A 23438-nucleotide genomic window follows, 5' to 3' on the forward strand; every position below is an offset into this window, starting at 1 on the left:
CCGATCTCCCCTCACTGTTTTTTTTTTTCATTAATTTCTTCTTCTTCTTCTTTGCCCCTACTATTCCCACTCTCTTCCATTGAGTTGGAATAACTGAAAGGCACTGTTCATTTTCTTCACAGTGGCAGTGAATAGATTTTCAGCAACTGTCAGCGGCAACCTCCTTGAAGCTCTCTCATTCTCTCATGAGAACTTAAGGTTTTAGCCAAACCTACTAAAATTAGTTTCAAGCTGCCACCCAGCACAAAGTAACAGAAATGAGTAGTGAACGAAAAAGAACCTGCAATTGGCAACAATGGCAGCGAGTCCATTAGTAGTGAAACTCTCACAATACAAGAGGACTAAAACACTAAAATTCTTAAATGAACGTGAGATCAGTTCCAATGCCTTGTCAATCACCACCATGCACTTCAACCTTAGCTCCTCTAACCATGGGTAAGCTTCAGCCATGGCTGAGATCCAAGGGTACACATACCCTCCCCACTCCTCCAACATGAGATTGAAATCAGCAAAGTGCAGTTTCCCCTTGAGCGACACAGATCGAACCTCTGGGAACCACCTAATCAGTTGTAGGAGGAGCTTGTCCCTTATCTCAATCTCTCTCCCTACCGACTCAGGTCGAGGTATGATTTGGTTTCCATTATCTCGTTTGTCGTTTCCCTAATTTAGAAAATTTAAATTCGATTCTAGTTCAGGTTGGAGTCATCTTTTCTCTCCATTTGTCTGTGTGTTTTTCCTGCTTTCCTTTCTGCATCTCTCGTGGGTTTCAACTTTCAAGTTAATTTGGTTATTGTTTTTCGGGGTTTATTGAGTTTACCCTTTACCGATTTTGAGTCGAAATTGGTTGTCTTGCTTCTTAATTTTCATAAGAAATTGTGCAAATAGTAGATTTTTGCGGTCAATCACCTCAATTACAATACATTTTAAGGAGATTGACGGTTCAACCCAGGTTGGTGCATAAAGTGTGGGTTGTTGACATTTTAAATGTTTATAGCTCTACAGTGAAAATAAGAAATCTACATTGTGCCTGTCTTACATTTTATTAGAAACTTAATTGGTAATTTTGGGTATATGAATCAATCCTTTGAGTCCTTTCTTCTCCTAAATTGTTCATCATTTATGTTAATGTAGGTGCGGTGCATCGGTTGCTCCGACTCAATGACTAAAAAGAGTGGGGACTAAGGGGAGAGAGAGAGAGAAGAAGAAGAAGAGGAGGTAAACCAGTAAGGGGAGATGGGGGGAAGATTTCATACCGTTCCCTTTTATTGCGATAGGAAGGGGAGGCAGGGGCAATTCAGACATTTTAAAATATTTTATTGATTCGCTGACAATTAATCAAAGGCAATTTCGTAATTCTCAGCACAGACAGACGGAAAGTTTTTGTCGATATCAAACTTTAGGGGAGGTTTTTACTCAAAAAAAATTATAAAAAAACTTTTATGATTGTAAGAAAATTCAGGGGGAGGATTTTGTATATTACCCAAAAAAATTTCAGCTTTTTTTTATATGTTACCAAAATTGTCTCCAATAATTTTTTATAATACCATTAATGCCATTCGAATGAATCCAATCTAAAGCCTAGGGTTTGGCCCATCGATACCATCTTCTACAGTGCTCTCTGCAACCAGCGGCGAATTCTTCCATTTGGCGAACATAGGGGAGGTTTTTACTAAAATAAAATTATAAAAAAACTTTTATGATTGTAAGAAAATTTAGGGGGAGGATTTTGTATATTACCCAAAAAAATTTCAGCTTTTTTTTATATGTTACCAAAATTGTCTCCAATAATTTTTTATAATACCATTAATGCCATTCGAATGAATCGAATCTAAAGCCTAGGGTTTGGCCCATCGATACCATCTTCTCCAGTGCTCTCTGCAACCAGCGGCGAATTCTTCCATTTGGCGAACACTGAGGTAAGATTTCATTCATGGTGAAATTTTCTCTTTCCATTCACTGCGACTTCTACCATTCTCCTTCATCCTCTCACTGCGACTTCTAATCGTCTCCTTCATCTTCTCACTGAACCAGCGGCGGCAATCGTTCTAGTGGTCGAAACCGCAGCAGGTTGGTGTTTCAGATCGATTGGTATGTTCTTTTTTGTCTCCCAGATGTTTTGTTTGAGAATCAATATATGTTTTCCCCTGTTTCATGGTTAAACTCTGATTTTCATCCCTAAAAAACGGTAAAAGGGACGAATAGCCTGTCTTCAACAACATGAACGAATTTTATTTTTAGAAAGTATGCTTTTCTTTTGTTCAGATCTGAGTAGAATTGCAGAACTGCACAAGGGACATAGCTGACTCTGGTAGCAGTGTTGGTGTGCTACTGGAGTTGAGTGGATTCCATCCCATGAAGCGCAGGTTGCAGATCCGGCATCTCAGTCTGTAATTTTGTTAATCGATCTTATGTTTTTCAACTGATTGTTCAATCTGAGCACCAGTAGGAATTTTCTATGACCTAAAAGTGATCTAACTGCATTATTTGAATCATTTTCTGGCTAATGTTTGGAAAAAAAAGGTTCATAGGTCAGTGGTAATGCTGGATTCTTGAGAACCCTCTTATTGAGTACATTTTCAGAATCCTACCATATCCAATTTTGGACAATAAAAGAAACGAAGAATTGTAAACAATAAAAGAAACAAAGGATTGTAAACTTTCTTCTTCAAGTCAATGAATGAATGATAAACATGGTAGTATTCTCATCTCTAACTCATTGGGAGTGTTCTCATCTGGTTTTTTATATGCTTCTATTTTTTATTACCCTTTATTTTCTGTTTTGAACTGAATAAAAGTTTGTAGTGTAAATTTGAGTTCTTTAAAAGTCAAACCAGGGAGCACTAGTAAGTAAAGGCACGGAAATGGGAATGCCTTTAAATTCAGAGAAATATGTTACTCCCAAATTAAGACACTTGCAGTTTTAATCAATAAATTTGATTATTATCAGTTAAAAAACATTTGTAGTTTCTTTTGAAGAAAAAAAGGTTCCTTCACAGCCTTGTTGATAAATTTATTTTTCTCCATCGTCAAGGTTCCATTTGTTCATCAGAGGAGGTGAAGAAAAGTTCACTCTGAAATATGTCAGCTATATTTATGCCCCTTTTACAGGGAAACTTTGCTTTGTACCCATTTTGCTCAGAAATAAATGCAGCCTAAAGGGAAACTTGCTAATGAGATGTTGTAACTTTTTGTCTAACAAATTATCAGACCTAGAGTCTATGAGGCTATTATTCTTGGGATTTATTTTATTTTTTTCCTACTGTTGTTTTCCAAATTTAATTTAATTTTTGTCCACCTTATAGCAATTATTGTTTAATCATATTTTGCAAGATTTATTATTCCCATCTTAATGGTGATCTCCTCAGTTTCGAGTAGAGAATAACAAATACGTAAATTCAGTTTACATATCCCTCTAGAAACCCAAGAAACTCTGTTTCCTCCATGGATGATGTCGTTTTGTGATCAGTCTTATGGAGCAAAACAGCACCACATGCTTGGAATATATCTGTAGAGGGCAATATGTGTTCTTTTACTTGTCAGCATTCCCTTCTCCCTCAACTGGGCTAACAGTGGCCACATTCTTGTAGCCTTAGGGCAAGCACAGAATATTGTATTCCCAATGATGATGGGCTCTGGAGCCACAACTTTACTGCACATCCTTGAATTGATAGTACCATCTCAAAAAAACCGTTCAACCTCGAAGCTTAAATGGTTAGGTAAGATCCCAGATTATTATCTGACAAAACAAATGTTAGGTACCAAAACAAATCCTTGAACTGATAAAAATAGGGTTTTTTGAACAATCCAGGGATGGAGCCAAATTTATTTTGAAGATATGGCCTGGCCATAAGCCCACAACCCACTTTTATCCCACTGTGACCCCAAAATTTTCTTCCAAAAGAAGAAATTATTCCATCCTTGATCAACATGAAATCCTTGATATGGCCTTATACCACACATAGTCTGCTGGTCCAACCAGTGATCTATCAATTATTAAAGCCTCAGTCTTCAGGGATTCTATGTGGATATATACAATTAGTAACAGGTTTTCTACACTATTCAGTCAAGGTAATTGTTGGTAACAATTAGGGAAGGCATTTCTCCCAAAACTTTCAATAAATTTGTTCATCTCAGCTCAAGACAATAAACAGAAAGCATTACATTATGTAATGAGCAATTGTTTGTACAATTATAAAAAAAAAACAGCAATTGTTTGTACCTGTTTCTTAATCTGAGCATAACCTGTTTTAACAGAAAAGAAAAGGAATAAGAAGATGTACCTGTCTCACTGAAGAATGAAGCAGGGGTTGGTCGTTCCAGTGGTCAAGAAAGTTCAGGTTGTTCGACTGTCTCAGCTATATGAAGATTAGGGCTGGGTGGAAGAAGAAATCTAATTTCAAGCGTAAAGACATATTTGCCCCCTCTGTCACATCTAGCCATTTTAGACGTATTCAAAATTTTATGAGTTAATTATAAAAATCTTCCCAGGATTTTCTGACAATCCCTTGAACTTCCCCTGTGTTTTGACCCTAACAAAAACGTCCCCTAATGTTTAAAAAAATAGCATAATACCCCCTTATGTTAGTTTTCCACACAAAAATGCTGATGTAATGCATTATTTTTTTTATTAGTCAAATTTACCCTTGATCAGCTTCTTTGCCACTCTGCAATCAGCTCCACTATCTTCACTTTGTCTGACACTTTGACCATCCTTGGGTGTAACACCCTCTACAATTTTCCCCCATCAATCATGGGTGCCACATTGTTAGGGGGTTAATCGACGAGGCCCCGTGCGGTGCTCAATGGGATCGAGAAAGCCTACAGATGCAAGCAACAACACACAAAAGGTAACAAGAAGGCACACAAATTAGACAAAAGACAACTTGTATTGCATTAATCAGTGGTAAGCACAAGCACACAATACAGTGTCGAGGGGATCTCGTGCTTAACCTTTACACGCTTATGAGCTCACTCGACTACCTACCTCCCCTCAAAGAGTACGTTAAGCTTTTGGGGGAGTGACAATAAGAAACATAAAAAATGTGAAAAATCATGCTACAGTATTACAATAATGCCATTGGCAGTCCCCCATACAAAAGTACATGCAAAGCCCACCCATGACACACACACGGACACTGGAGTGGCGGCTGTAGGCACGATGGATGGCACTTGATGGCGCGGCAAAGAGAACACTTGTTACAACATAGTGCACCACACTAGCTGATTCTCCTTCCTCATCCTGCATTGCCCTAAAAGATGATCATAAATAAGCCTGTCATGGTTCATGGTGATTCTGGAGGACATGAATTGAAGGTTAGTACAAGGAGGACATGAAAATAGATAAGATCAAATGCTTTTGGAGCTGTGGTTGTCGTCACAAGGATTGGTGGTGATGATGTGAGTGTGTTTCCTTGAAGAGCCTTTGCACAACTTAACTAGGTATTTGATATTGTTATGCTCTAATTTCTTTCTCAGACACGGACATGCTAACCCTTTTGACTGATGATAAATGCCAGCTATTTTTTCCTGCTCATTTTGTCTTTCTTCTTTGTGCTTGTTGTACAAATGGCCACCATCTTTTTCTTCCTTGATTGGTAAACATAAAAAATATCATGGCCAGAACATTGATTCCTCCTACCAAATCTCCAAATATGATATTGTTTTTGGTGTGTGACAATTGTGCCATTGCAGTGTTGAGTCCCATTCAGAATTGGTGCAAGTGCTGTTGGAGAAGCAATTTCAGGGACAATGGATGGACAGAAGGAACAATACATGTGTTCTTTGAGTTCTATAGGATAATTTCCTTTTTGACAAATGCTACTAAGTTACTAAACAAGGAAAAACTTGCTAAAAACAGAATGAAGTTACTTGGATAAAACAGAACTGCTGCTTTGTAATCTGAGAAGAGGAACACAGGTTCGAAGAGGAGGGAGAGAAAGAGAAAAGAAGAGTGGAAGGAAGGAGAAGAGAGAAAGAAAGAAGGGGTTTGGTTGATTGATATTGCCGCCCCATACACTTCATTATATATAGTTTTGGTTCCTTACAAAAATAGGAGATAAAAGATAAAATCTTAGTCCTAATAAAACAAAAACAAAAAACATGGATAAGGCCATTCGGCCCAACTTAAAAAAGGAATTAAAATAACTAGGTGTGGGTATGGAACCACACACACTAGAGCCTAAGTGTAGGTATGGAACCCCACGCTCGTGGGTTACTAACTATTTCTACACTCCTCCTCAAGTTGGGATTAGATATTTGTCACGCCCAACTTGAGTAAATATGTTTCCAATTTGATTTTTGTGAATGCTTTGGTGAAGAGATCAGCTAACTGCATGTCTAAGGCAATGTAAGTAAGGCATACTTCTTGAGATGCGACTCGCTCTCGGATAAAATGTCTGTCAACCTCGATATGCTTAGTCTTGTCATGCTGTATTGGGTTGTGGGCAATATTAATTGCAGCTTGGTTATTGCAATACAATATCAGAGGCTTCTCATAATTAATTTCCAACTCATTAAGCAAAGATCTCACCTATAACACTTTTGCAACACCATTGGCCATTGATCTATATTCTGCTTTTGCACTGGGGAGAGTAATAATATTCTGTTTCTTGATTTTCCAGGAAACAAGATTCCCCCCACGAATGTACAATATCTAGAGGTGGATCTCCTTTCATCAACACATCCAACTCAATCTACATCTGTATACACTTATATTTTCATGTGACTATTATTCTTTAAGATTATACCTTTCCCTGGACATCTCTTTAAGTAGGCTAGAATCATTTCTATTGCAAGGAGGTGGGTGGTCTTAGGAGAATGCATGTATTGACTAACAACACTGACAACATAGGAAATATTTGGCCGAGTTAGGCAGAGATAAAGAAGTTTCCCAACCAACCTTTGGTACATAGCCCTGTCCTCAAGAAGTTCTCCATTTTCTACACTTATTTTATGGTTGAACTCAATAGGTGTGTCAGTAGGTTTCACTCCTAACTTGCCAGTTTCTTCCAATAAGTCCAAAATATACTTCCTTTGAGAGATAAAAATGCCATGTTTAGATCGAGCTACATCAATTCCTAGGAAATAGTGTAATTCCCCTAGGTCTTTCACTTCAAATTCTTTATGAAGATGCTGTTTAAGAGTTTCAATTTCACTAATATCACTCCCTGTTATCACAATGTCATCTACATAGACTGCAAGTAGAGTCAGGGAATGACCTGTCTTCTTAAAGAAGAGAGTGTCATCTGACTGAGCTTGTATGTATCCGAATTTCTCCAAAGCCAGTCTAAACCTATCAAACCAAGCTCTCGAAGATTGTTTCAACCCATACAAGGCCTTCTTTAAAAGGTAAACTTTCTTTCCTACTTCTGTACTATAAAAACCAGGGGGCAACTCCATGTATACTTCCTCTTGTAAGTTTTCGTTGAAGAAGGCATTCTTAACATCTAGCTGAAATAGTGGCCACGAGAAGTTCACAACAATGGATAGTAAAATCCTGATAGTGTTCATTTTTGCAACATGTGCAAAGGTTTCTGTGTATTCTATGCCATAAGCTTGTGTAAACACCTATCTGCATCCAACAAGTTTCTTCCCTTCAGACTGGTTAACTAGTTCCTATGTGTTGTTCTTAACAAGAGCATGTAGGAACTGCCTAACTCAGGGACTCTTTCGAGGGAGCGTGCTTCCTGAATGAGAGAGAGAGAGAGAGAGAGAGAGAGAGAGAGAGAGAGAGAGAGAGAGAGAGAGAGAGAGAGATTGTATTCCCAAATCATAATCCCCTCCTAATTTCCTTTTCTTATTTATATTTTGTTGTTACAATTCTGTTATACTAGCCTCTCCACTTGTCTAGTTTGTTATTTAGTTTGTTTTAGTGGTTGGCTGTTAGTTACATTCTTTAAAGGCTGGCGTGGCCTTTTCTTGTACACATGTATCCCCTTTATTTGTGTCCCAACAGTCCCTCCTCCCTTGAAAGCGACCTTGCCCTCAAGGTCAAGATGTGGGAATCTATTCTGTAAATCCAAGTAAGGTTCCCAAGTTGCATCGTCAATTGGGAGACCTGACCATACCACCAATGCCTCTGGTGTGATGTGATTCACTTTGCGTATCAACTTGAAATCTATTATCTGAGTGGGCTCAGTTTGAACTTGGCCATCTTCCGAGAATGATGGGAGGGTGGTTGTTGTTATTGCCCTTGTTTTTGGCTATTTTTCAATAGGGATACATGGGTTACATGGTGTAATTTTGATGTTGCTGGGAGGTCAAGCCTGTATGCCACCGACCCAATGCGTTCCACAATTTGAAATGGGCCGAAGTACCTAGAATTCAGCTTGTTCCATCGGTGGCCTACTACTGAAACTTGCTTGTATGGTTGTAATTTAAGGAAGACTTGCTGCTTAATCTGGTGCTGGACAGGCCTATGCCTTATGTTGTAGGAGTTTGCCATCCATTGTTGGGCTCGATGGAGGTGGGATTTGAGATCTTGTATGTGACAGTGCATCCGCCACCTTGTTAGTGTGCCTTGCCTTGTATTTAATGACATAATCGTAGCCAAGTAATTTGGCTATCCATCGCTACTGTTATGGGGATAGTATAGACTGCTCCAATAGAAATTTCAGGCTCTGGTGGTCAGTTCGTATGATGAACCTCCTTCCTAGAAGGTAGGGCTGCCACCTTTGAATTGCGAGAACAATTGCTATCAGTTCACGTTTGTATACTGATTTGGCCCATTTCTTTGCTGTCATTTCTTTGCTGAAAAACGCTAGTGGCCTTTCTTCTTGCATGAGAACTGCACCAACTCCTTGGCTTGATGCATCACATTCAATGATGAAGTCCTTTGTGAAGTTTGGAAGTGCGAGCGTCGGTGGGGATGAGACAATTGTTTTGAGTGTCTCGAAGGCCTGTTAGGCCTCCCTACTCCAGTAGAACCCATTCTTCTTAAGTAGACTTGTCAAGGGGGCAGCAATCAGTCCATACTCTCTAATGAATCGCCGGTAGTACCCTATTAAACCCAAGAAGCCTCGTAACTCCTTAACATTTTGAGGTCAGGGCCAATTTATCATGCTTGAGATCTTTTTCGGGTCTGCTGCTACAATGCCGTTTTCGACCACGTGCCCTAAATAGTGTACTTGTGTCTGTCCAAATGCGCATTTTGACTCCTTTGCAGGGAATTTATGAGTCCTCAGCAGTTCCAAGGTGATTTGTGGATGTACTAGGTGTTCGTCCCATGTAGCGCTATATACAAGTATATCATAAAAAAAACGAGTATAAAGTTGCGCAAATGGGGTCGAAATATGTCATTCATAAGGGCTTGGAACGTAGCTGGCGCATTGGTCAAACCGAACGGCATAACTAGAAATTCATAATGCCCTTCGTGTGTACGAAAGGTAGTCTTGTGGATGTCTCCTTCATTGACCCGAATTTGATGATATCTCGATCTCAGGTCTAGTTTAGAGAATATGGTGGCCCTGCCGAGTTCATCTAGTAGTTCATCGATTACCGGTATGGGAAATCGATCCTTCACAGTAATGTTGTTCAGTGCCCTATAGTCTATACAAAACTACCATGTCCCATCCTTCTTTTTCACAAGTAATATTGGCGAGGAGAATGGGCTTTGGCTGTGTTGTATAATTTTTCTGTCATGCATATCTTGCACTTGCCTCTCAATCTCTAGTTTCTGAAAATGGGGGTAACGATAGGGCCTTACATTTGTGGGTGTAGTTCCGGGCAGCAATGGAATGCAATGATCATGGGTACGTTTCGGTGGTAGTTCCTTAGGCTCTTTGAAGATCACTGAGACGGGCCCAATCACATATCACCGGCCCTAGTTGCCTTAACCATTGGACTTCGAGAACTACATCTGCTCCACTGATTTCCAGGGGGTGCAGATCTACCTCGAACTCATGTCCTTGTATCTTCATCTTTAATTCCATGCACGTACTGTCGCACACCAAGTTGCTCCCATTAGCTACGTGCACCTAGAAGGCTGTACATGGTTGGACCAGAATCCCTAGTTGTCTTACCAATCTTTTGGTAATGAAATTGAGGGTGCTGCCACTGTCTATCAGAACCGACACATGCCACTGATCAAGGCTTGCAGGGATACTTCTAGGTATTCCTTTGTCCATTGCCCCCATTCTTGGTTGTCCATTGGCTCTTCAATTTCTGTTGATTGGTTGACATATTCGGTTTCAGGTTGAAGGAATAAAACTTGAGGGATCTTGCAGCGATGGCCTGGCCCGAATTTGTCTCCACATGCATAACAAAGGCTCTTTTCCCGTCGGGTTTGCATCTCAACCCAGGTTAACCTCTTAGCTGAGCTGGGGCCTGAACTAGAGTTGGGCTCCTTGCCTATGATTCCTGCTCCTGATCTGGGCTCCGGTTTACCCAAGATACTTGGGTCTGGGTTCGATATACCTGGTCTGATCGCAGCTCCCAGAGGTCGATTAATCCTTCTTGCCCGATTCAGTTTGTCTTCATGTAGTCGAGCTAATGCTGTTGCTTCAAGAACGGTGGTGGGCTGCATGGCTTTTACCTCCAGCCACAATTCTTCCCTGAGTCCACCAACAAAACTGCCGACAAGCGCGTTTTCTAGCCAGCCTTGCACGTGCACAACTAATCTTTCGAACGCCATCTGATAATCTTGGACGGAGCCAGTCTGTCGTAGCTTAGCGAGGCTTTCATCATAGTTCTCAAAAGCCGAGACTTCAAATCGCATGGTTAAGGCGCCGGTGAAGTCTACCCATGTGGCTCTTGGGTGCCGTCACCAGTACCACTGGTACCAGATGATCGCCTCTCCTTCCAGGTGTGTAGAAGCTAATGGGACACGATCAGGTCTTTGTGTGTCATGGTAATCGAAGTACCTTTTTGTTCGCAGAAGCCAGGATGTGGGATCTCCCCCTGCGAAGATGGGAAATTCGCTTCTTGCTGTTCTTGATCTGCTTCGATGACTGGTGTCACTGCGCTCTTCCTGGATTGGCGCAGGTGGTGCCTGTGCTAGTCGTTCAAGCAAGGATGCAAAGCTTTCTTTGACATCAGCCGATATCCTTTGCATTTCTCCTTTCATGTTGTCGACTCTGTTCTCCATTGTGGATGACCTTGTGCTTGGCATCTTGGCTCTGATACCAACTTGTTAGGAACTGCCTAACTCAGGGACTCTTTCAAGGGAGCCTGCCTCCTGAATGAGAGAGAGAGAGAGAGAGAGATTGTATTCCCAAATCATAATCCCCTCCTAACTTCCTTTTCTTATTTATATTCTGCTGTTACAATTCTATTATACCAGCCTCTCCACTTGTCCAATCCACTTGTCTAGTGGTTGGCTGTTAGTTACATTCTTTAAAGGCTGGCTTGGCCTTTTCTTGTACACCTGTATCCCCTTTATTTATGTCCCAACAGAGCATCCATCTCTACTTGCATTGTTTCCTTCCATTCAGGTATCAAAAGGGCTTCTTGTGCTTTTCTGGGTATAGGAATAGCAGCAATACATGCCAAGTAAGACCTATAGGATTATGAGAGACAATTATAGGAAAGGAACTTGGAGATGCAATGGGCAATGGATGAGGTGCAACGATGCTTTCCTTTACGAATTGCAATTGGAAGATCAAGGTCAACTGATGGTGATGGTTGAGCATTTGTAATAGTGGGATCAATTGTGGGAGCAGTAGTAGTGTCTGGATCTGTGGTTGTAGAAGATGTTGGAATTGACTTGGATTGCTGTTGAACACGAGAATCAACATGCTTCCACCACTTTCTGTGATACACTCTCAACTCTGCATTTTTGGCAACCCTCTTCACATCTCTTCCCTTCAGTAACTGGGATAGGTAAAGGAACTTTTGGGGCTGAAACTGAAATCCCTTCCTCACTACTCTCCCCTTGAGGAGAAGCCCTATAATAATAGTAGGGCATATCCTAAAAAAGGGTGACATCCATGGACACAAAACGCTTCCCTGAAATAGGCTCATAACAACAATATCCCTTTTGATTTTATGCATATCCAAGAAAAATACATCTAGTGGCTTTGATATCAAACTTGGAGCGATGAGGTCCAAGGATTTGAACAAAACAAGTACACCCACAAGTTTTGAGGGGAATAATGAATATGTCCTTATCTAGATACAAAAGACTGAACTGGGTTTGCATGTTTAGGACCCATGAAGGAACCCTATTAATAAGGGTACACGACTGTACGGATTGCATCCCCTTAGAAGCGTATGGGAACATTTGAGTTGAGCATAATGCTTTTGGCTACCTCTAAGATATGTCTGTTTTCCTCTCAGCAACTCTGTTTTGTTGAGGTGTACGAGGACAGGTGCTTTGATGAATGACCCCATGATCAAGGAGATAGGATGCCCAGGGTTGTGCAAAGTATTCCTTGGCATTATTAGATCTAAGAGTTTTGATCTTAGTTTCAAACTGGGTTAGAACCATTTGATGGAAAGCCTGGGTCAGAGAAAGGACCTCATCTTGAGAGTGCATAAGGTAGACCCATGAAAAACGTGTATAATCATCAACAAATAATAAGAAATTTCTAAACCCTCCATGGTGAGAGTATGATAAGGCCCTCAAACATCGGTATGCACAACTTCAAAAAGAAGGTTGCTTCTTTTATTACTCAAAGGATAAGATGATCCACTGTGTTTTGCAAGCTCACAACTTTCACACTTTAAACTAGACACTTCTACTGACTCAAATAAGTTTGAAAAAAGACTCTTCAAAGACCCAAAAGATAAATGACCTAAGCAATTGTGCCAAAGCATAATCTTAATACAAAACTGAGAGACAAACAATTTCCCCACTTTACTTTGCTCCCCCTGTGAATGTTCAAGTAGGTAGACTTCATTCATCTCACGGCCAGTCCCAATCACCTTCTTTGTTTCCAGAACTTAGTTTCAGTTGATAGTTCCTTTTCAAAACTATAACTTTAATAAAAAACACCAGATATTAACAGTCCAGAAACTGATTTCAACAAAGAACAAGAGCCAGAATTGTAACTTTAATCAGAGAACAACAGTCTAGAATTTAACCTCAGCCAAGAGTGCAAACACAGTCAAATACTTTCAAAAATTGCAATCTCAGTCAAGGATTAACTCCCTGATAAACAGTCCTGGACTGTAATCAGTCCAATATTCACAGTCAAAAAGAGGTTCGTAGGGTTAAGAACAAACCTTAGAAAATTCAGATTTTTTCAGCCATACCTTCTAAGTAAGTTTAACTTGTTTCTTACTACTGCCGGTTCAAGAAGAGATGAGATCTTACCCAAAAAACTCTGATTGCCTCCTTTTATCTTGATAAAAATCCAATCTTGATTCCTCTAACCTTCTCTGATTCTTCTTGATTACCAAGAAACACTCTCCAAATCTTCGGACAGCTGCTAAAGATCTCTGGTAACCTCCAAGAATCAGGCAAAGGTAGCTCCTTTCTATTCTTCCAGCCCTAGGTAACTCTCATGTGGTTGGCTGGGTTAGACTTCACATGAGAAGCCTTAGATCGTGCTCTGATACCAACTTGGATAAAACATACCTGCTGTGTGTAATCTGAGAAGAGAAACACAGGTTCAAAGAGGGGGGAGAGAGAGAGAAAAGAAGAGTGGAAGGAAGGAGAAGAGAGAAAGAAAGAAGGGGTTCGGTTGATTGATATTGCCACCCCATACACTTCATTATATATAGTTTTGGCTCCTTGAGCTGACCAAATCTTTTGGTATGGAACCACACAAACTAGAGCCTAAGTGTGGGTATGGAACCCCACACTCGTGACTTACTAACTATTTCTACAAAGTTCAAATCTAATTAAATCTAATTAAATCTAATACACTTTTTCATAAATTTCTATCAATTTTTTGATTGGGCCTGATTTGAGCTCACCAAATCTGCTAGAACGGGCACAAGTTCGCTGGTTGTCATGGGTGTTTTGAGTGTGAGCTGCAAGCATGGAGCCATGGACTGTGAGGCCCATGGTCTGAAGGCCTAAGGCTTCTTTTTAGCACATATCTTCTCTATATTGTACCTGTTTAGAAGTTCATCCCTAGAGTGAAGGTTCAAACTATGGCATTTGGATTCTTGTCTAGAAATGTTAATTGCACCTATCACCTTTGCATTCCAACAATGTCAAAACATCAAATGCAGAACGACCCTAGGTTCTTCTCCACTTGCTATCTTTTTTCTATTTCTAATTTTTTAATGAAATTTTTTATTGGATGGAAGTTTTCATTTGCTATGACATGTTACTCATTTTTCATTTGTTAACTATATTTAGATTTAGTTAACTATATTACCCACCCACCCCACCACACACACACACACAAAAACACACTAAATAATTGTATGCTAGCATGAATGTAAAGTCGTTTGTATATCATATGTTGTACAGGTATTAAAAAGGCTGTACTAGGCCAAACAGAGGTGAAAAAGCTAGTAAAGGATGGTGGACAGGGAAGAGGGAGAGGAGGAGTTGCCAAGGGATGCAAAGATTGTAAAGTCACTCCTGAAATCAATGGGTGTTAAGGATTATGAGCCCTGTGTTATCCACCAGTTCCTGGAGCTATGGTATCGTTATGTGGTTGATGTTTTAACAGATGCACAGTTATACTCGGAGCATGCTGGAAAGTCCGCAATTGACTGTGATGATATCAAGCTAGCCATCCAGACAAAAGTCAACTTCAGCTTCTCACAACCCCCGCCTCGGGAGGTATTCTTTAGCTTTAGCATTGCTTCTCTTATAACATTTTTTTTTGTTCTTAGCCATGAATTTTAGAACTTGTTGAATTCTTGTTTCCCATTCATTTTTTTTAATGATAAGTAATCTTTCCCATTCAATTTGTAGTGGGATTTATTTTATTGTTCCTTATCTAGAAAGAAAAACATTTTAACTTCTGTCAAGTAGGGGTGCAACTTGAGTGGGCCTAGGTTGGGCTTTTGTCAAAACTTCACCAGGCCCAAACTGAAGGCCTGAGCCTGAAGCAATGCAAAAAGCTAACTCAGGCCAATCTGATTTGCATTCCTACTCTCAGTTCTCACCCCATAATCAATGTCACCAAATGTCTTCATAGATCTATGGAGAAAAATGTAATTTTAATATTTTATAGGCAAAACAGGGAAACATGAAATGAAACAACTATGTAGCAGTTCCTTATTCATTGTAGAAATATGTGTGTCTCCTTTGGATTGCTGGATAGAATCCAGTACTAGGGAAAACCTCAAAAACTGAATTTTTACAGGAAAAAAAAAGGATTGCACTAGAGGTTGGGGCCACAATCTAGAATCAGGGGAAAATCTCCTTGAGACTTCTGAGGTCTTCAGATCTCAATATTGATGTTTTCCTTTTGCTCTTTGAGCTTATTGCAAGCTATCATCTTGATTGACCTCAAAGAGCTTCTTAAGTCTATTTTGATAGTATCATACTATCATAATATTGTGTTTGTTTTGTTTACCTAGAACTGATTGATGTCTTTTCTGGTTTAATCTAGAATCTTAAGGCTTCCTTAATTTGCCTGCGGGCCTGTGAATTTGTGTTATTTATAATGCCATCACAAAGCTAGCAAGTATATAATATTAAAAAGTGTATAATTGCAATAGCAGATGCATAGGAAAAAAAAAAAAAAAAAAACTAATTGCTGTTGGAAGCCAGGTACTTGGGTCGTACAAAAATTCTGCTGTCTTCTTCCTTGTGAGTTCATAGTATTTTTTTGTTAACAACACTAACGTATCTTACTATCCACCAGGTCCTACTTGAATTGGCTAGGAACAGGAACAAAATCCCACTACCGAAATCAATTTCAGGTCCTGGGATCCCACTCCCACCAGAGCAGGACACATTGATCAGCCCCAACTATCAACTTGCGATCCCAAAGAAGCAAACTGCCCAAGCAGCAGAAGAAACAGAAGAAGAAGAAGAAGGGATCAATCCAAATCCTCCTCAAGAACAAAAGACAGACCTACAGCAACAAACTCCCCAAAGGGTATCATTTCCTCTAGCTAAATGTCCAAGATGACTTTGCAGTTTGCATTGTATTTATTAAGATCTGCTCGCTAGTCCAGTTGCTATTCGACTGATGAATTAGTTGTCAAAATCAGTTACTGGAAAAAATGATGCGAATTATATATAGCCTGGGAGGATAACATATGCTTCAACTCCAACACCAAGTCGAGTCACTCTTATCGTGGGTGCCTTGTAAAAGTAGGTGCTTTTGCTTTTTCATGGACATCCCCCCAGCCTGTCTGCCCCTCTCTCCCCAGTGCGCAGTCAGCCATATCCTTGCTTCATTGGCCATTTATTTATTTTTCCAAAACAGTATCCTCAGCAAGGTGTACTGATGTAAATGTTCTGAAAGCCCTGCCCACTATACACTGCAGCCGCACATCTCTCAATTCTCCCTGATGACCTGGTAAAGTGGTGAGTTATTGACCTGTTGTGGTGACGAGTTCACGTCTATTTTTGGGGCTTTGGGGCCTGCCAAATAAAATGTCGGATTGAAGCAAGGTTGATGCTCCCAATTGGTCAAACATGAGATCATTTCATCCATGGTGATTGTGGTTCCTAATTGTTTTGTTTAAATAGATACTTTATTCATCCTACCTTTGGCAATTTATTTCTTGTGCTCTGCGGACTGCGGCCTGTCATTTAAATGCTGGCGTGGAACAGCGTTCAGCTAAACCTTGCTCCCCTCAAAAGACCAACCAAAAAAAACTCAATTATACAGCTGAATTTACTTGTACGCAAAGTTCTTGTATAGAAAAAGACTGAGGGAGATAAAAAGTGAGTTGAATACTTCTGCCCCTTCACTCTTTATTCTTCATTCTTCATTCTTCTTGACCTTGTCTTCTCTATTTTTTTTCCTTCTTGGAACCAAGGTTCAAAGTATTACGGCCACAACTTTATTTTTTTTTAGTTTTCTTTTTCACATTGTTTCTTTTTTGGAAAGATTATAACATGTTTTTTATTATTAAAAAAATTGGTGGTCTGAAACAGCTAGAAACAAGCGTTTTGGACCCTATCTTTTTCAAAAGATACGATACGATATATCCCGTATTGAACGGGTCATAGATACTTTGAACCATGCTTGGAATCCGTAACAACCAATTATATAAGTTTACATTAGGGCGAATGACATTTTATAACCAGTAATGTGTCATGAGCCCATGGTCAATGCTAAAATTTCAATTTCCAATTAAACTGTGGAAGGAGTTCTTCGTTTCTGAAGTGAGTATCAAATCAATCCCAGAGAACTGATAAGAGGTGCAAATTATCAAAAGTGGCTTCAGGTAACCAATTCTGACGATCTCCTTGTGGCATTGTCTTTGTTAAAGTTGAATTCTTTAAAATCATCAAGTCCCAGCTAATTGAATTGAAACTGCTAGAAAATATCAATAATCCAACTCATAAACTTTAAGAGGACAACGCAAAGCTGGCGGGAGGAAATAAATACATCAGACCATGTTCTGCTATGGATCAGGTCATGCAAATAGAATTGAAGGAGAATATTATCAAAGGAACATAAAAAACTTACAAATTGCTCTCTTCGGTGAGTTATACAAGTAGACAAAGAGTGTCTCTCGTGAGACACCTTCTAGGTATTAATCTCTCTTTTCTATTATTCTTTCAGTCTTTCAATCTCTCCCCCTTCTTACTCTCTATGTTCTTATAGAGGCCACATGACCACATGAGTGATGAAACAACAAGGATGTAGTAGGAGGATGAAACCTCTGCCATAGAAGTAAATTATGAGAGGGACAAAATTGTATATGATTCTCGTGAGTGCATAGACTATCTCATATAATAGACTGGATGGTGTTCAACAAATTTAGGCATCATCCGACAACAAATAGACCAAATGATTGTATATGATTCTCATATACAACAAATTTAGGAATCATCAATTATAGTTACAATAATTAATTACATGGGTGATCTAATACACTCAAATTCCTTTAAAACTAAACAAACCACATGATTGTATATGGTTCTCATAGGTACACAAACCATTTAGTATGGTGAAGACTAGATAATGTACTAGGCTTAAAATCTATCTGACATCGAAAAGACTGGATAATTGAGTGCAATTTTGGAACATCATTTATAGTTGCAAACATCTATCCCTCAAATGATTTAGTTATAGTTACACCATCAAATGCACCTAGAACCCAATAAACCACAAGGGTCTTTATGATTCTCACAAGTGTATAAACCATCCAGTGAACGATGAAGCTCTATTTCATTGATCGTTTGAGATAAGCAGCGTACGCCTTCACAAACTCATGAGGTAAAACATCATTCACCATTCTATTAGTCTTCATGACTACAACAACGTGTAGAGTTGTAAGACAATGGTGAACTTTTAGGGTTTTTTGCTCTCTAGGAAGTGTAGATGGCATTTTTCATTTTTGTAGGATATTTTACCCTTAAATAATTGACAAATCTAGCAAAAATCAAGCTCATTTTCCTTTTTCAAAATAAACCAATTTCATGTTCAAGGCAATCACAACTCCAAATATTTGTGGTTGACTATACAAATCCTATCTCCCTGTTGTAAAGAGCTCAAGCCATGTTTTCTGCAAAGATAGAAGCCTCTAATTTCATTTCAACATACACGAAAACTTACAAAAGAAAATAGAGAAATAAATGAATGTCTTAATAAAGCGAAAAGAGGGAGATATAGAGAAAGAGAGATAAACATGAAAGACAAAGACAATGGAAGAACAAATTTAAAGTTATAATGCATGATGGTGGGATTTTAAAAAGGGCAATTTGGTAAAAATAATAAGCTTTTTGTACAGTTCACTGTTTTTGCAATTTTTTTTTTTCAAAACGTATCGGATCTTTGTCAATGGTCGTAACTTTGTTATTTTTTATGTAAAAAGTAAAAAAAAAAAGAAAAACCGTAAACTGCATGTATTTCAATTTCGACCTTGAGGCTCAGTTTGGTAGTTGTATGCGGTCATTTTATGGTTTAATCGATTTCCAAATCTGATCAAAATTCGATGAATAAATCTGGTTCTGTTCATCTAAAAAAAACCCGATTCGAATTAAAAGTTAATATAATTGGATCCACATATAGGAAAATCCGGTCCATATCCGACGGTTTACTGCCCTACGGGGTACAGGCCTTAATTGGACCATCGTTCTGTTTTGGGCAATTGGGCAATGGATAAGAAGCCCACGTTGTCCCTTGACAAAATCTTAAAACTCACTTGCGTGACGTGGCTTAATTTCCACCGCCCAAATGACAATTCCACCCCCAACGAGTCAACAGTCAAAATGAAGTGAGCGAATATGGAATTCATTTGGATTTGGTGCTTCCTTTCGGTCGGGTTGACAATCGATCGCCTGATGTTCGGACCGCTCTTGGGTCCATTCATCACCGATTCGCCCGAGGCCCGAGGCCCGATGACCGCTCTTGTTTGACCCATATCCTCTTCGTCTTAGGTCCTGCATCTCTTGCTTCTTCTGCTCGTGCTGTGCCTCACCTCAGTGCCTGTAATTGCTTTCTTTTCTCCTCGGGTGGGAAATGCTAATCTCGGAAAGTCATTTGCCTCTCTTCCGGTCAGATCGATCTTATTCTCTGCAGAAAATCTGAGAAAGGAGAAAGCAAAAAAAAAAAGAATGCTAATCGGCTCTCGCATAGGTGCGGTCGTTTCGTCAATTGTTTCAGTGTATCCTCACGAGATCTCCGCATTACTCCACTCTTCCTCGTGTTTTTTCTTTGTAAGCAATCCATCTACCCCGATGAACAATACATGTTTATGGACTCTGAATTTATATTTCTTGCCATAAATTCGATCTCTTCACGCGATTTCTACTTGAGCAACTCGAGATTTTTTTTTTTTTTAAATTTGCGTTCTTGCTTGATTGCTAAAATTATATTTGGTTGTATGATTTAGCAGTTTGTTTTTCCAACTATTAGTTTTCGTTTTATGGTTCATTAGTTTATCTTCTCACGAGGCAGGTTGGGAGAATTTACACGTCTTGTTCTCATTTCTGAAATCGGCGTGCCTTCATTTTTTTGGATCTTCTCTTACAGATATAAGCATCTATAGACAGAAAATAGATGTTCTATTGGTCTTTGCACTACTTATGCTCCGATTTTTTGTTTATTATATAGTTATAACTTTATCTTTCACGTCATTTTTTTTGATTGCCTAAATCAATAGTTTAAAGTGTATGAGCTCTTTGTTCTTCCTTATTCTGCTTTTTTTTTGTATATTTATTTATTTATTTATTCTCTTTTTCTTTTTTTGCAGATTTTGAGTGCATATTTTGTTGTTCTTCCATTACGTGATGAAGGTGCAATATCTTTAGGTCTAACAAAGCTCCCCGAGCTCTTTGTTGGATCATTAGCTCTTACATTGGTGGCTGCCCCTGTTTCTACAATTATCTTCTCATTGCAAAACCTTTCCAAAGGGAAAGTATGAAACATTTTCATTGCCTTTTTTTGTTCTTCTTCTGTTTTATAGAGTGTTGTGGGTTGGCTTGTTTTAGTCGAGTGATACCAAATTTGAACCATGACATTGACATTCGTATGGTTAATTACCTTTTCTGTTTGGGCATGATTTGCTGCAGGCGAATCACTAATGTTAAAAAGAGTGAACTTTGTTTTGAAAAGGAAGACTGGATTTGATAGGACCTTCTTGAAAGTAATCATAATTGATTACATACAAATATTAGCTTACCCACTAACTATAAACTTTCAAAGATGGTGAGAGTCTATAGGGAAGGATATTTTTATGCTAAACATTTTGTTGGAAAATATTGAATACAATTGATGATCAGAATGTTGGAAAATGTTAAAAGTGGATTTGGAAAAAGCCTATGATCATAAATTGGGGCTTTTTGGACTACATGTTGGAGAGATTTAATTTTGGCAGAAAATGGAGGAACTGGATGAAAGTATGCGTAACAACAGTGAGCTTTTCTTTTCTGCTAAATGGGAAATCAATGGGGGGAATGTTCAGCTCGAGAGGTCCGAGACAGGGGGACCCCCTTTCCCCCCGGTTGTTCATTTTTGTAGTGGAGGCTTTGAGCAGGTTGGTGCAGAGGGCAGTTGATGGAGGTTTTATGGAGGGTTTCAGGGTGGGTGAGGAGGAAGGAGTGACAGTATTACAATATGCAGATGCCACTCTATTCTTTGCTGATGCAGCTAAGGAGCAGATGGAAGCCATCTGTATGATACTCATTTGGTTTGAAGTTGTTTCAGGCCTCAAGATTAATCTTCATAAGAGTGAGCTCATGCCAGTTGGAAGGAGCAAATGTAATGCTGAGAAAATTTGGGAGCCTATAGGGGAAAGAGTGGAGAGGAGGTTGGCATCTTGGAAATTTAGATACTTGTCAAAGGGAGGAAAGGTGGTGCTGATTAAAAGTGTTCTCTCCTCTCTTCCCACCTACTTACTTTCTTTGTTCCTCATTCCAGTTTGCATGGCTAAGGTAACTGAAAAAAAAAAGTGTGATTTTCCATGGGAAGGATGGAAGCAGAAATGTAAGCTGCACCTGGTAAAGTGGAACAAAGTGTGTAGCCCAAAGAAAGTGGGGGGATTGGGGGTAAGGAAGCTAAAAAGTTTAATATAGCCTGTCTTGCCAAGTGGCTGTGGAGGTGGAATGAACAACCTGATGCATTATGGAGAAGGATTATTCTAGCTAAGTACGGAGCAGATGTGTCATCTTGGGAGCCAGCGGAGACTAGAATGTCTTATGGGTGTGCTGTATGGAGAGGAATTCAAAAAGCGTTGGAGGAATTCAGAAGAGGAATAGGATACAAGGTGGGAGACGACACAAGAATCAAATTCTGGACTGATATTTTGGTGTGGGGATCACCCTCTTTATCAGAGCTTTCCCAATCTTTATGAGACTGCTCAAAACAAAGGTTGCATGGTTGCAGAGGCTTTTGCTTGGGTAAGAGATACTGCAGTTTGGTGTCCAGTGTTCAGATGGAACTTAAATGATTGGGAAGTTGTGAAGTGGATGGAGTTGATGCAACAGCTATCTGGTATAACTCCTGGCTCCACAGGCAGAGATAGGAGAATTTGGAAGTGGGATAAAGAAGGATTTTTCACAGTGAGATCCTTCTATAACAAACTCACGGAGGTGGAGGTGGTGGATTTCCCAGAAGCTGTTGTATGGAAATCTGCAGCCCCTCCAAAAGCTGCTTTTTTATTATGGGTGGCAGTGTCGGGTAAACGTTTGACAACTGAGGTTTTGGCCAGAAGAGGGATGAATGTGTTGCCTAGCAAGTGCATTATGTGTGGGGAAGCATCTGAGGACTTAGATTTACTAATCCATTGCAGAGTTGCTCGCCTCCTCTGGACAAGGTTTTTGGGGCTGTTTGAAGCTCAGTTTTGTTTCCCAGGAAATGCGCTAGCAGTTCTTCAGAGTTGGCATCTGAAGGGGCTTTCAAAAGAAGGAAGGTAATTTGGAGAGCAGGTCCAGCTTTAGTGATCTGGAAATTATGGACAGAAAGAAACAAAAGGATGTTTGAAAATGTGTATGTTTCAGAGGATAATTTTTGTAGTGGTTTTTGGGGTAGGGTGTTTTTATGGGTAGGTCTCATAATCTGTTCAGGAATAGATCTTATAGCTCCTTTTGTAATCCTGAAGCCCTTTTTGTATCTATGCATACTGAGTAATCTTTTAGTCGATGTACAGCGTTTGATTGTGCACTGCACAGCTCCTTTTTGTGCAGATTTGGTTCTTGTTTTTTGTCTAATATATTACTTTACTTTTTTCTCAAAAAAAAAAAAAAAATTCATGAGAACATCCTCAGGATTTTCTCTCCCTAGTCTCTACTCTCTCTTTTTTTAGCCTGTGATGCCTAGACATGGATACCAACATGAACATTGATGTGGGAAATGGGGACATGCTTATCCATTCCTAAAATCCCAGACATGGAATAAAGTATTGGTATCCCACATAATATGCTAATGCCATGTTTCTTTACCTAGAATTTTAATCTAAATGTCATTTCTGAAGAGTTTTGTCTTGCCAAAATTTATTAGATTTATAAAGCACAGTTTTTATAGTTTGGTTGTGCAAAAATGCCAAAGGTTAGGAGTGTATCTAGTCTCCCCCTCCTAAGACCCTAGATAGCTGCAAATGTTGGGTAATGGCCTTTTTATTCGTCAAAAATATATCATTTACGTATTTTAGAAGTGTTAATGCCCTGAAATAACTTGTCTAGTAGAGACTGTGATCAGTCCAACTCTAGATGAGAATTCAACAAGGAAAACAGAGAATAGAAGAGGAAGAAGAGAGAGAGAGAGAGAGAGAGAGAGAGAAGTCGAAGAGAAAAAAATTCAGAAAAGAGTGTGGGTTGACTTACACATTGCCGCCCCACTCAGCTATTTATATTAAAGATTTAAAAAATAGCTGACTTACAATATTGCCCTTACTAACATAACTTATCAGCAACTAAAGAAAAAAAACTGAAATAACTAACTTGCTGACACTACTAACATGCTAAC

The 23438-nt window shown here is 39.3% G+C and overlaps 2 protein-coding genes across 21 annotated transcripts in view; both read left to right on the forward strand.

Annotated features, from left to right (window-relative positions):
- Positions 1-1573: 1573 nt before the first annotated feature.
- Positions 1574-16566, forward strand: TAFII21 (TATA binding protein associated factor 21kDa subunit). 18 transcript variants are annotated; one of them, XM_088971000.1, is made up of 6 exons: positions 1574-1916; positions 2032-2067; positions 2263-2363; positions 4255-4337; positions 14363-14680; positions 15714-16566. In XM_088971000.1, the coding sequence occupies exons 5-6, from the start codon at positions 14414-14416 to the stop codon at positions 15981-15983; spliced, it is 537 nt and encodes a 178-aa protein (XP_088827126.1). In that variant the 5' UTR covers positions 1574-1916; positions 2032-2067; positions 2263-2363; positions 4255-4337; positions 14363-14413; the 3' UTR covers positions 15984-16566. The 18 variants fall into 18 exon arrangements, with proteins under 18 accessions (XP_088827126.1, XP_088827115.1, XP_088827121.1 ...); XM_088970990.1 differs by having other exon boundaries at positions 1598-1916; positions 2032-2088; positions 4255-4402; XM_088970992.1 differs by having other exon boundaries at positions 1598-1916; positions 2032-2088.
- Positions 16567-17135: 569 nt separating this feature from the next.
- LOC148868063 (TLC ATP/ADP transporter) overlaps positions 17136-23438 on the forward strand; it is a 41725-nt gene continuing 35422 nt past the window's right edge. The window contains exons 1-3 of one of the 3 annotated variants that reach the window (XM_088969209.1): positions 17136-17253; positions 19415-19693; positions 20230-20394. In XM_088969209.1, coding sequence (XP_088825335.1) covers positions 19592-19693; positions 20230-20394 — 267 coding nt within the window. In that variant the 5' untranslated portion in view covers positions 17136-17253; positions 19415-19591. Of the gene's footprint in view, positions 17254-19414; positions 19694-20229; positions 20395-23438 lie in introns of those variants that run through there. The other 2 variants (XM_088969211.1, XM_088969210.1) reach the window with 2 other exon arrangements.

Source organism: Nelumbo lutea, chromosome 2, assembly GCF_056320005.1.
Source record: "Nelumbo lutea isolate HS-2025 chromosome 2, American lotus-T2T, whole genome shotgun sequence".
NCBI classification, from domain to species: domain Eukaryota; kingdom Viridiplantae; phylum Streptophyta; class Magnoliopsida; order Proteales; family Nelumbonaceae; genus Nelumbo; species Nelumbo lutea.

Excerpts from the sequence above, each read along its gene's own strand:
- TAFII21 (XM_088970989.1), top strand. The coding sequence starts at position 14,414 with ATGGTGGACAGGGAAGAGGGAGAGGAGGAGTTGCCAAGGGATGCAAAG. Across the intron at positions 14,681-15,713 it reads CACAACCCCCGCCTCGGGAG|GTCCTACTTGAATTGGCTAG; the intron begins GTATTCTTTAGC and ends ACTATCCACCAG.